The following is a 14,185-nucleotide window of genomic DNA, read 5'->3' as shown; positions in this document are numbered from 1 at the left end:
TTAAAATGATAGTGATGCTTCTCGGACCTGTACTACTCCAGGCTCAGAACAAAAACTGCACTGTGCAAATTTGGAGGCAGGTAGGACACCACCCTCCCCCTCAATTTCAGGACTGTGCTCTAAAAGTGTATTAGAGGGAGCCCAGGAGCAAAGACACCAAATCCTCTCTAGTGTGATTTTAACGCTTCATTGTGAGTTTCTCTAAATACCGCACATGTAACCAAACTGGATTCAGAAAAATATAAAAGTCCTAAAATATTAGCAATATTAGCCCCTAAAATATCTGAGACGTACTTCTGTAGCAAAACACAAAATTGAGAATCACAAACTAGTTAAAACAGTATAAAAATTATGTTGCTTTTATTAGACCAGAAATCATCTTTGTCACTTCAGTGTTCAAATACCATTACTGCCATTTTCACATTATACTTCCCAGCATGCACAGCCCTTCCATTGACAAAGTCTCTTAGCTTTGACCAACAGGGACATTTTTAGCCTATATATACACTATCGATCGCAATTCGTCCCAAAACAACAACAACAACAAAAAATAACCCCAAAGAAAGAAAATTAAAAATAAAAACAAAAATAAAATCACAAGCTAGGTATCCACAGACACAGACTTAGCCCAAAATGTATATTAGCATACTGGAATCTCCAGGTTTGGACATTGTAAATGGGGAAAAACAAAACCCATCAAGAATATACAATGAGAATGCTCCATCGGCTGTCCACTTGATGTGCATGCGTCCACTTAAAACTGTATTTAGAAAAGAAAGAAAGAAAAAAAAGTTGTTTAAAAACATGTTTTTATGTACAGTCCCAGTCAGACTCTGCTGCTGAGGAGAAATGGCTTTGTAAAGCTCATGGACCTTCAGCCATTCAGTGAGGTGGATTAAAAATTACATAACTGATTCCAAAATGCGAACTTCTGTCTTACGTTAAAATATAAAACAACTTGCAGCTGTATCTGCGACAAATTTCACCTCATGGTGCTGCTTATTAGCTGACCGCAGGCAAAGCAGCAGCCTAGAAAAATGACCACTGACAATGGATCAAACTAACAATAAAATGCACCACAGTAGGTATTTAAGCAGTTCAGTGTTGGGACAATGCAAAGCAACTCTGTAGAATAGACTTTAAGACCAGAAATATCACATGCTATCCAAATATTTGCATTGACAGATTACAAAATCTGCACTCAATTGCTGTTAACCACTGGGACTTGTTCAAATACAAAATGGGCCCAGCCGAGTGTGGTTAATCCAGGATTTTACGTGAACTGCCAATCTGTGATACTATACATTTCTTCCCATTTTTATGGCTTCTATATTTATGTATACATAATTGAACCAGACAAGCACTTACCAAAACTGAAAAGATTAACAGATCAGGGTGAATCAATAGGTGTACCAATAAATACGTGACTTTTGCTAAAGTAGGAATATCAATGGGTGCTTGCACTGGAACAAGATTTACAGGAAAGTACTCTCAGCGAGCGATTCACCATGATCTGATGACATCCAATGCCAAGAGTTAGAAATGGGCTACTGAATTCAGCTGGGGTAAAAGAGGCACTCTATTTTTGTTAAATGTTTTTTTTTTTTTTCACCAGTAAAAGACATAGATAAGTTCATTTTCTCTTTAAAATCAAGATACATTTTTATTTCTTTTCTTAAAAAAACAAACATTACAAAAAATTCTGGAGGATGACAAAAAAAAAGGAAAAAAAGTTTTTTTTTTGTTGTTTTTTGTTTTTTAAACCATTTGTGAATTCAAAACCAATTGAGAACACACAGAGGGGAAAGAAACACTCCACGATGCCTGGCACAAAAGACTGAACCATGTCAGGATGCTAGTCTTGCCTTAAGGTGTTCATGCATATGGAAAAGCAAAGCCCTGTGCGTCCAGTGAACTTCAGTGAAATCAGGACACTCCTCATTATACAAACATGTAGGCATCCTAAAGCACCCACTGAAACTGGACAAAGCCGCTATTGAAAAGATCCAAGAGCAAACACACCAAAGAAATAAACAGCACATAGATAAGAACTCCATCTATCCATATTCATATCCACAGGGAAATTGATGCTAGTTAAAAAACTACTTAGGGTTATGAAATTAACACGAGATTAGACATGTTCCAAATATGACATTTCAACAGACATTCATTCAGAATATTTCTGTTCTAAGCATGTAGAATGTCAATTAAGGAATAGTTCAGCAAAATAGATATATATATTATTTTCCACTTTCCCCCATTATTATAATCGTTTGGCCGAGAAATATTTGGAGCTCAAATTTTGTTTAGCAATGGGGCTGAAAGGCTAACACTGCTAACAAACAACTGAAGCCAAAGTATAAACATTTATTGTTGAGACTCCTCATTACTGAAACATCATTTCAATCAAGTCACATCCAGGACTTCAGGACCAGGACTTGTAGGCGTGGTTTAGAGCACAGAATAAACAAAATATTTCCATATAACTGAACGCTTCAGGCAGCCATTTTGAAAAGTTTTATAAAGCCAGTTTTTGTACCATTAACAATAAAATACAGTGTTCTGATCTAGGATCAGTTTCTAATATGGTACTCCTTTGTGAATACTAGTCCCGGTGTTACCTAAAATGGCTGTCAGTACCAAAGACATTTTGGTTCATACTGTGCTCTGTAACTTTAAGAATTAAACATATAGTTTGATTAAAACAATCTGGGTCACCATCTTGTGTTCTCTGCTGTTTGTCTTCAACATCAGCCTCGTAGCTCCAATCCTAAAGCAGCAAAATCTGGAGTCCGAACATATATTAGCTGCCTGATTACATTTATTTTGAACACCACTGGCTGCAGATATTTTGCTGTTAGATAGATAGATACTTTATTGATCCCCAGGGGAAATTCAAGATAGTTGGCCTATAAAATCATGTTTACATAACACCAAAACACACATGAGCTCGTTTTCAGGCAAACACTTGAGAATTAAATCAAGGTTAAAATATGTTTGTGACATTTTAAAATCTGACTGATACAATAACACTCTGGCAATTAAAAGTAATATTTTGTTATTTGAGCTTTTCCGGTCATGTTAGGAGCTCTTGCAAAGCTACGAATAAGACAATGCAGTCTATTATAGAGTATAATTGAAAAGAATTATACTGTTAACTGTGGTTCTTTATACGACAGCTATAATTTTAAGATCTGGGGTCAAGTGGAGAATTTGGTAAAATTTGGGTTTTGCTAAACCATTCCTGTAATGTGCTGGCATTGGAGTTCACGTTCTCCCACCATTCCATATTTACTATATCTGGCTAAACCTGGATGTTGTCAAGCTGGCATGGGCTCCATTCAGCATATTAATATGCAAAAAAGAAAAAAAACAAAACAGGCTTTACAAGGCAAACATGGCACACAAAACCTTCATTTGAACACTTCCCACACAGTTACACTGCTTAAGGCTCCACCTTCACACACGCAAACATACACAGACACACTCATGCTATGCACGTCAGAACCTGATACAGCAGTCCTAACATGAGATGATTTGGTGGGTGGTTAAAAAAAAAGAAAAGGAAATAATAATAATAATAACATTATTAAAAAACAAAACAAAAAAAAAAAGTGACAGCAATCCATTTAACAGTTTCACTCAAACAGCACAGTTCAAACTACAAAAAAAACAAACAAACAAAAAAAAAACAATTGTTTTCTTAAGAAGGTGAATTTAAAACTGCTGAGAAGAGAAGATGGCTAAAGTGACAGTACCTTGCCAAGAGCAACCTCAACTTTGATGCAAACATGATCTAAGATTTCACATATGGAAGCTGTAGGGTAGAGGTCTTCAAACCCGGATCCTGAGTTCAGTTTCAGGCACAGATTTTGTAATCATTAAAAAGGTGGCAAGTTAAAGTAATAATTACAAAATCCAGGATCTGAAACTGGAGGAGCGCATCGAGTGACAATTAAAGTCAAAACATGAATTTCGCTGTGGAAACCCCAGTCACTGATTGAAGAAATGCTGTTATAGATCACAGAGAGATATAAAAACAAATCAAGGAATAAATCTAAGATACTGTATGTAGTAAAGTCTAAATCTACTTGATATAGGGGAAAGTTACAACAAAACAAGCCTTATAGCCACCAGTGTTTTCTAATCCTGGCCCTCAAAGTTCCCTCCCGGAGCAAGGGAAAACATTCAAATATCCTGTGTTTCTCTAAAACCAGGAACGAGCAATTCACTGTAGTGAAAATGGGGATATATCCCAATAAATCTGAGCTTTTTTTTTTTTTTTGTCAAACAGGTGAGCATATAAGGACTTTAGTAGAAAATCGTAAGAATCAGGACACGAGTAAATAACCGTCTTAAGCAGCAGCCCATTAATCAGTGGATGAGCCAAAGCATGGGGCAGGGGTCCTCAGTTTCACACGGATAAATAAAACCAACTCTGTCACATTCTCTAGCACATACATGTCATAAGGTCTACTGTGTCCTGGGACAATGCAGTTGATATGGAACCCAAACAAATAAAAAACAAAATAAAACAAAACACACAATTCAAAAGTTCAAATCATTGAGCCAGGTCACCACAGACGCTGAAAACAGAACTCTGAGGAAGAGAAGTAAAGCAACAGAGAAAGATAGGAGAGGGAGAGAGCAAGAAAGGGAGAGAAAGAGAAAGGAGAAATGTGGGGCTGCCATTCAGAACCTGGCTAGTCTTCGCCAGAGGGAGCGTCTTCTTCTGAGCCGTCTTCTTCTTCTTCGTCTTCCTCATCATCGGGGGCATCCTCCTTCTTCTTGGCGGGGGGCGGAGAGTCCTTCTTCTCCACCTCATCTTCCTCTTCGTCCTCCACAGGGCTCTCGGGCTCCTCTTCCTCTTTGGGCGAGGATTTCTCCAGGGCTTTAGCTGCGCTGGGGCGACCCTTTCCTTTGCCTTTCATGGGACTGGGGGTGACTAGGGGAAGAATATGAAAGGGATAGTGATTTGAAAGTCACTACATTGATCTGTCCAGTCTGATTCAAACATCCATAGCCTAGGAAATGGAATAGAACAGGGCTAGGTTTCCCAAAACAATCTTAGAACAAAAAGAGTTAGCGTGAGCATCACACTGAACACTGACTCTCCCTGTAAAGATGATCCTAACACTAAGATCTTTTTGGGAACCTTGGCTTAGTCATGGCTGAAACTGGTCCATATAATCTTAGCATCACCGAGCCCATCTGATGGCTGTGGAGCAGTGGAACTATGGTTTCTGGAGTGTCGGAGGAACATTGAATTACGTGTTGTAGAGGGTAAAACCTTCCAAATGTCTACAAGATGAAATGTGATGCCAACCTGTAGCCTTTAGCCTGGGCTTGGGGGATTTCTTCTCCTTCTTCTCCACTTTCCGTCCTCTGGGGGCCACTTTCTTGCCCTTCTTTTTGGAACGGCCATAGTCGCTGTCATCGTCGTCATCAACCATGAAGTCTTCATCACTGCCAGATTCTTCTGTAAAATAGAATCAAATCCCTTTGTAAGTAATGAGGATTAAAACTTACCACAGCCCACTTTCATGTTGATCAACCAGGACTTGGGGGCTTTAAAATGGGCCTAGAAACGGCACCATTTCTTTTGTGGAAATGTATATCTCAGAGAAGCACTGCCCTTGGCTTCTGCTTTTACACAATAAACATCTGCTTAAGGTGTTAAAGCATGTGTGTCTCTTCCTCCAGCAACAGCAATATTACAAGATTCCAGTAGGACCACATTTCTCTGTGGGATGTGGTGTGTTTCTCTATATAAAACGGGAGGTTACGTGTTAATTATTCAAATAATTTGATGAAAGTATCAGAACATGTAGGGATTGCGTAGGCGTGAATAGCTAATTATGGCAACATAGTATTTATTTTAATTTACATTTTATAGAAACATTACAATCCCACAATGAAAATATCCCAAATAAAGATTTCACTGTAAACAGGAAGGCACTCTTACTTAGTTGCACTTTTTTTTTTAGTTCCTGGCATTAGAGCACACATAACTTTAGCATATGTCATAACTTTGGCAGGCGGGTTTATGGTTACACTTAACTAAAGAAAGGAAATAGTACAGAAACAGCTGAAAATACCCGGTTTCCAAAGAGCTACTACACAATTAATTATCATTAAGAATGGGATGGAAAGAGTTCATTATGTTGCAATTATTTAATGAAGCGAAAAGAAAGAACACCAGGAGGAAGTTAATTTCATGCCAAAGGCAAATACTGACAGCCCCTGTTCACGCCAATGAATCATTCCGCTTTTACCTCACACGCTCACATTCTTGTAATATGTGGCAACAGCGTTACTCAAACCTCAGACAGAATAAGGTCATGTCCAGTCGTCGTTCTGATTGAACCAGTCAATCCTGCCCTTGGAGCACTGCAACACACTTGGAGGAGGACACCAACTGTCCAATTCTACTATGTCAGCTAAAATGCTACCATTTTGGTTTAGAGCCATGCTAAATGACATAATATAAACATTTTTGGGGGTCAAGGCTTATACCAGCTACATGGATAGATAACTCAAAACACAACATCAAAAAATAAAAATAAATAGATCTGAAAAAAGTGACAGTGCTTAAGTAAAAATAAAGGCATTCAAGGCTGAGGTAGGGAAGACAACCCCTCATTAACTCAGTAGACTTACGATCAACAAAGGCCTGCTCTTCCTCATCTTTTTCCTCGTCCTCACTTCCTCCACCTCCCAGCAGGATCTCCCTCTGTTTGGACGCAGCTTTAGAGGCGGCTTGCCTCACCTGCCTCGGCTTCCTGCTCACCTCTCTGTCCTCATCGCTGTCATCTGCCGAAAAAAAAAGAGCATGTTTTAACTTCTACTGACATTACAATCTGTCAAAAAAACTCATGTATCCATGCTGACGTAAAAGGCAATGTTCAAAGATAGTTATATATTATTACTAGTGTTGCTGACAGGATGTGCAGCAAGAACAGACTTGCTGTGTAAATAAGCCAACATCAAAAAAAAAAAAAAATTATATTTACAACCATGTACAATATAAACAATGGAAATACTGATTTTCTAACATGACAAAGCAGAATTTTACCAACAGAGTATATCTGTAAGGTGAGAACTGCTGTTCTCCACCGAAACAACAAGCAGTATTCATTCATCTTGAATGTCTTTAATAAGAACTGACATATCTGGCACCCACCTATATCTCGTTTCCTCTTCAGTGACCTTTTGCCAGCTTTCTCAACCTTGCCCTTTTTTCCCTTTTTGCCCTTTTTAGCTTCATAATCACTTCCTCCATCTTCTTCCTCCTCTTCTCCAAAGTCGTTGTCTTCATCACTTCCAAAATCATCTGAAAGGAAAAACAAATGAGTCCAGGTTATTTTGAGCCTTGTTTCATTTAAATCAACCATCAGCAACTTCTACTATTAACAACCGCTGCAGAAATGTCAGCCATATTGAAACATGTTAAGGTAAATTTATCAGGACGTTGTCTTGAAAATTTCCCACCTCAGTTTGACCTAATTTTTGAAATTATGACAATGCGAATATCAAAGTGTACCTACAAAAACATGGACCTCACTAGCTTGAATGACCAAACATTATGTTGTCCTGGACTCTGGATCACTGGGTTTTATGGCATATGCCATTATATTTCTAGCAGGTAAGTTTTTAGGGACTTGGCCTGTCATAATAATTACGTTATCGACTTATCGTACAACATACAGGGGGTCCTCGACTTACGACGTTGATCCGTTCCTATGTCGCGTCGTAAACCGATTTTCGGTGTAAGTCGGAACATACATACATACTGTACGTAAATAACATACTGTAAGCACTTATCCTATCCTAACACCTATCCTCCTTGGTCCCGAGCCGCATAACCGTGTATTCTTCCGCCGCACACACCAAACACGAAGTTTGTGTTACGAGGCAAAACCACTTAAGTCGAAACACGGCTTCGCACATGGGAGATGTGTCGTAAGCACGAAACATCGTAACTCGGGACTGCTGTAACCCGAGGACCTCCTGTACTGCTATTACCTTAATATTTTGCTGACCTAAATACTACTAAATATTGTAACTGTATTTGGCAGAATTTTAGCAAGATTTGCAATGCTTTTTACTCATTTTCATACAAGCCATTATGCTGTTTTGCTTAAAAACTGATTTTGGTTCATTTATGAATTTTTTTTAGGATATTTTACCCCATTTTTTGCCCTTAATAATCAAAAGTTCAGTCTTCTTAAAAGGGATTTAACTTCATTATTATGCCATTATATTATCATAATATTGATGGCATAAAACTGTTTTAAAATTACAATAACATTGTTTAGCACAAATATTTCTGGGACAAAATATGGCCATTATGGATAACTGCTTATATTTATGATGTTGTATTATTATATAATTATTATATTTTTAGGCCTGTGTTTTCTGTTTCGAATTCTTTCTGAGTCAACACATACTTGTAGTGCTCTACAACTGTAATATTTTTTTATAAACAAATCACAAATACATGTATCTTACCTGCTGAATCATTTTTGGATTTGGAGAGTTTATCTTCCTCGTCACTGAAAGAGAACACACAGGCATGAGCAACAGAAGAGAATTCCATACTGAAGCTGCAGTTAGAGCAGACTGTACTGTTAGAATTAGCATCCACTTATGTGGGTCAGAGGCAAGAAGTGGATTTTAAAGACTCATAATCCTGCACACCATTAACAGAATTAGCACTGGCAACAGTGTCTGCTCAAGCAGGCATTAAACTACTCCAATAATGGGGAGAACAATTTAGATGATGTGCTTAAGCACTATTATTTGTGAATACTGGGGTATTAAAACCGAGAAGGGCCGTTTACCTCTCCTCCTTTGAGTTCTTGGATTTCTTGTGCTTGATTTCACGTGGAGCTGAACGTACCTTCTTAGGCTTTTCAGTGCCTCTCTCGTACTCCTCTGGAAGAGGCACAAATGAAACATTTTACTTGGCTCTGCAGAGGACACCCACATGGCAAAAGCCAACCAGCCCTCAAAACTCAACTCATCATTAAGGTCTGTTTTACATTTCTCTTTTCTGGGACTAGATTTCATTGCTGTTACTGTAACCCAAATAGAGAGGGGAATAATCTTTCAGGGATTAAAATCTTCCAGCTACTGGTGGGCAATATGACATGCCACAGTTATTGTGATATATTACACTTGTACACATTTATTATTATGTTAGGAGCATCATCAGAACATTTTGCTCCATCTCTAGGCAGCGCAAGTTAGGCCTGAACAAAATTACTAAGCTTAAAAACCATTATTCTAGATTGTTTATCTGGAAATCCTGATTTAAATCTCTAATGGAGGGTCTATAAACTACATCCATTGCATAGCTACTACATAACAAGAGGTTGTTTGAAAGTTGGCTCATTCTTTTCATTAATTTCATTAATTTACTGGACGGCATTGGATCTGATTAGGCCACTATCAACGTAAGGTACTGGCTCAGATAATACCCGTTTCTGTTTTAAACAGCATGTTTTATAAAGATTGGTATAACATTGTTACTACAGTAACCTGAAGATATTCTCCTGAACTTGTAATGTTTTATTTTACCATGTTATACAGTTGAGTCAATTTTACAACAAATTCTCTCTTACAGAGTAAAGGAAATTCAAACGTGGCTCATTCTGCGTACAGAATATGGCCGACTGAAACGACTGTTAAAAAAAGACATTACCTGCATCATCAGATTCATTGAACTGCGAATAATTCACCACCTTCCGGTTCCTGTGGAGTAAACACAATTCATTATCATTAAAAGGATGAATTGGGGGCAATAGTAAGAGAGCTCAGAAGTCAACAGAGTAGCACAGCAGCAGACTGATAGACTACAAGTGAGCATTTACCATACCTACATACCATTAACCGTAATTAATGACTGTCAAAATAGCTCTTCAATTACCATTTCATTTAGGGTTTCATTAAAAGTTAAGCTTTGGCCTATTTAGTCAGTATCGCTAAACAACATTTTTCAACATGCACGATTAGCCACGGGCTACTTGGGGAGGAAAGTTATGAAGCCAAAAACAAGAAAGTCAGAAACTGCGAGCCAAAATTCAATGAGAACTATTAACAAATCCAGTTTAGAGGAAACAATCATTAGAGCTTTCTAACACAAAAATCCCTTTCACCAGCTACATTCCTGATGGGATATGGCCGAAGTAAAAATGCCTTATTCAGAACAGCTTTCCTGATTTCACCCAAATCCAAAACTAGTGTCTCAGTTATAGAACGCGTCTCCAGATTTATGAGCGTAGACAAGCAAAAACTGCACACGACAGACCCCCTGTACAAAAGATTTGAATGTTGTAACCTTAACAGTGTCCTTTCCACTCTTTCAAGAAAATGAGGGATTCCCCCCTCATGGCCAGCACTATCTGTTCTTTCACTCCTGGACCACTAGGGCAAACAAAGATTTAGCACAAGTGCAAACCATTTGACCGCAACTGCTTTGGCCCTGCTGGAGTAATTAAGTCACACCACGTCCAACCCAATAACGGTGATATGTTAGCAGTGCTGCCTCAATAAAACCCTTTAACAAGAGGGTTATATTACAGGAAAAAGGATAGCCCCTGCTACAGTCCTCTTCCACCACTGTCTCCTCGGGCAACACCACTACACTGTTTGTTTCTGCCTTACTGATGTCAATGTAAAAATGATGAGAGGCATAAAAGCTAACTGAAGAAGGTGGTGTGTGGGGGCAATGGGATTCCACTCTGTTGCTGAAAAAAAAAGAAAAAAAAAAACTGCTGAGACTTTCACACTAGGTCTAATCATTTACAAACAAGATTTTATCTTTTCCAATAAAAGCACAGAGAAGGAAACGTTAAGATCATTTAGAACGACTGACATCAGAATGAGAAAACGATTTCTGTGCCAAACTAACTGTGTCTACACATGACACATGAAATTTCAGGGGGAAAAAAACCCTGAAACCACTACAAATCGAAGTATTTTTATGTTTAAAACGTAATTTCTATATATTCTTACACCATAATTACATCAACATTTAGAAAGTGTACTAACTGGGACTACATCGTCCCTGGTAAAACCACAAAAAAAAAAAATATATTTCTGCAGAAGTAATGCTGCGTTTAAGTGGTTTTGGAAACAAGAAAATGTCAGATTTCCCACCTAAAAAAAATTGTGCTAGACGTCATAGTTACTAACGGTAAACTCTGGATTCTCCAGTAGACAATACACGAGTTTATGAAAAGTGACATATATTGCGACCTTTTACGCCTTCTCCCAAAGACAAATGTTAACTTGCCTGTGAATCGTGTTGGTACGTATATTTCTATAGATAAAAATACATTACGACCAGATTTGCTATTATCTGAGAACAGCAGTTGGTGATAATTAATCATTTGACATTGTGTCACTACACATTGTGTGTAGATCTTCAGACATGCGCCTGAATTGAGAGAAGTCGTATTCACTAGTTAACCCCCTTGTACGAAAAAAATTAAAGAACAAATGAGCAAAGTGTCGATGTTAGTCTAAGGTCATATCGCTAAAAATCATTAGACATGGCTATAGAGCGCAATAAAGCCTTCCAGCACTGCTCTGAGGAGCAGGGGGAGGGTGTTCTCTGGGGTGACTGAGCACCTTAGGACTGAGTTGGGGTGGAGGTGATCTAAAACTGACATTAAATCTTATAGGCTAATTAAATCAAAACCAGCTCATGACCTCATGGCTGATTCCATCAAATTCCCATGAAATGTCCCAGCACCTAGTCTAAAGCCTTCCTACACTAGAGGCTGGTAGCAGCCTCCATTTCAGAAGAAATGGAGGATGAGCGTCGTCTATAAACTCTGGCCACATCTGCTGGGCCTTGGCGCTCGCTGATAAAATCTTTAAAAGATGCAAACGCAAAGGGGGCGTGGTCGCCAAGAGTCCGGATCCGCCCACCTTTTGCGTCACGTCGTTAATGTTAACGTAGAAAAAAATGCCTTTTTTCCGCCTTTTTTTTAAAGCGAAAACTGGCCTCCAGTGACCAGAACATGGTCCAGTCATTGTTTCTAAAACAGCGTCAGAAAATGCAACAAGCAGTGACTCTTACGGGCACGAAGCGAACGGACATTTCGAAGCACACTGTGGTACGAATTAATAAATAAGCTCAATAAAAATAAATAAATAAACAAACAAATCGCAGCAGAGAGCCAATGGGGAAGGAGCTTGAGTCGTATGCTCTTTTTTCCCTTTTCTATCACCGCCTTGCCAGGATGAATGGGAGGCCATATTCTCTCTCTCTAAGCTCTGCCACTGAGGCTGATTACGTTTTATTGTCCGACATTTCTACACCTATATCTACCTCTCTTCTGTCCCTTACACCTAAATATCTGTGCATTGTTTTGGGGGTCCGCAGAGGTGGTAACCCCCTCCCCCATGCACGCGGAGATGCTGGAGATTACAAGAAGAAGCGCGCGCTAAAAAATAAAACCCACCAAAACAGACCACACACACAACAGATTCCTAAAACGGCGACTGAAAAACCGGCCCATGCTAATCCTTAGTTAACGCCACTGCACGCTGCAAACGTACAAAGCACGAGCGCGAAGCATCGCGGAATAAACGGCCGTTGTGCTATTTTTTATTTAAATATAGCTAATGCACGCGCGTGAAGCTAAACACACTCAAACGAGTTGCATTGCATGCGATGCAGCCCTGGGGGAGGAGGACAGAGGAAACAAACACACACGTACCTCACGGGTCTGGACATTTTTTGTCTTTCTGCAGGAATTCTGTTGGAGGTTAAAAAGCAAAGAAAAAAAGAACCACGAAAATAAAAAAGCAACAAAAACGGGTTTTTCAGCAAAACTGAGACAATGCGACGTCGCTTTGGAGGGAAAAAAAGCCCCGACCCCCTCTAAAACTAAAAGAGTAAAAAGCCTCCGTGCTACTGAAGGGTTTGGGCTTGAATTTAATTTTATTTTTACCTTCAGCTTCTCAAAATGGTGAATAAAACAAACTGAAACTGCAGCCCCTCGCGCAACCAAACGCCCTCGGGCAGTGGGCGAGGCTTTGCACCAAAAGTCCTGCCCATTTTAGATAAAGCGAAGCAGCGATTGGTCAATTTGAACGCGCGTCCTTCTCCCCGATTGGTCGGTATATCTGTCGGTTGCAGTGAGATCCGTCCCCTCCCCTCCCCCCTTTTAAGGCGGGTAGGTTGAGGAGACACTGCTTAGAAAACAAAAAGAGGCCCTGAGTGGAGGCAAAACTGAAAAAATTGTATTATTCTGGCCATTTGGGGCACAAGTCTTCATTAGGCTTACCCTGTTATATTCATAACTCCTCAATAAAACAGAATGATTTTATTTTTGACATGTATTTCCCCTGTAAATTATCACGGATGTTATAGCCTATTTTAACTGGTTTGAACAGGTCATAGTAGAAGGCCACACACACGCGCAGACACACAGCACGTGTGTGTATTTCTACCTTTGTGGGGTACAGCACCTTGTATGTGTCTGTAGCAAGATTTTCACCTTAAAGTTCATTCTTTGGCCCTTTGTCTCTATTTATGACATTTTCTCTCAAGAACAACAAAACGTTTACCCCAGTATATCAAAATAATAATGATTTTTTCCATCATCATGAAGACATGCTTTCCTACATAGTGATGAATACTTGGGCACTCCTACTTAGCAATAATTAGCTTAGCAAAGGCAGCTTCATATGGAAGAAAATCATGTCTTCCTCACAAGTTCAAGAACTTTAAATCAGATTGAATATAATTGATTTAATATGATTTACAGCTAAATTAATTTGGAATGAGCACTACATCAGTGTTTCAATCTTTTGGAATGAGGTGCACAGAGAAAAAAAAAACAGGCAACTGAAAAGCTAATAATACGAATAAACAGAATCCAAATGATTGTTCACTCCATATACAATGTATTCATATTTACTTTATCTATTTTATAAGTCGAATATTTATTTAATATAAATTCAGATTGAATTCAGCCAATTTACCATACTGGAGAAATGCATAAAGCAATCCATGCAAAAGTTATATATTATCATTATTTTCTTAAATATTAAAAATTCAGCATATACATAGACATACATACATATGGGCATACAATTTGCAGATCAAGGCCTCACTTAAATTTGTTCCCTGTCGAAATCATGAATGTCTGCCTTTGATATATAT

At 38.7% G+C, this 14,185-nt stretch overlaps 1 protein-coding gene across 1 annotated transcript; it reads right to left on the bottom strand.

Annotated features, from left to right (window-relative positions):
• Window positions 1-359: 359 nt before the first annotated feature.
• On the bottom strand, window positions 360-13,015 carry nucks1a (nuclear casein kinase and cyclin-dependent kinase substrate 1a). Its single transcript, XM_066672144.1, has 8 exons — window positions 12,735-13,015; window positions 9,707-9,756; window positions 8,844-8,937; window positions 8,512-8,555; window positions 7,184-7,333; window positions 6,661-6,813; window positions 5,327-5,479; window positions 360-4,945 (listed from the first exon to the last, which is right to left on the bottom strand). Exons 1-8 carry the CDS (start codon window positions 12,749-12,751, stop codon window positions 4,704-4,706), a joined length of 903 nt encoding a protein of 300 aa, XP_066528241.1. The 5' UTR covers window positions 12,752-13,015; the 3' UTR covers window positions 360-4,703.
• Window positions 13,016-14,185: the final 1,170 nt, after the last annotated feature.

Source organism: Hoplias malabaricus, chromosome 5 (assembly GCF_029633855.1).
Source record: "Hoplias malabaricus isolate fHopMal1 chromosome 5, fHopMal1.hap1, whole genome shotgun sequence".
Lineage (NCBI taxonomy): Eukaryota > Metazoa > Chordata > Actinopteri > Characiformes > Erythrinidae > Hoplias > Hoplias malabaricus.
The sequence above is the reverse complement of the archived record's forward strand: the minus strand, read 5'-3'. Positions and strand labels throughout refer to the sequence as shown.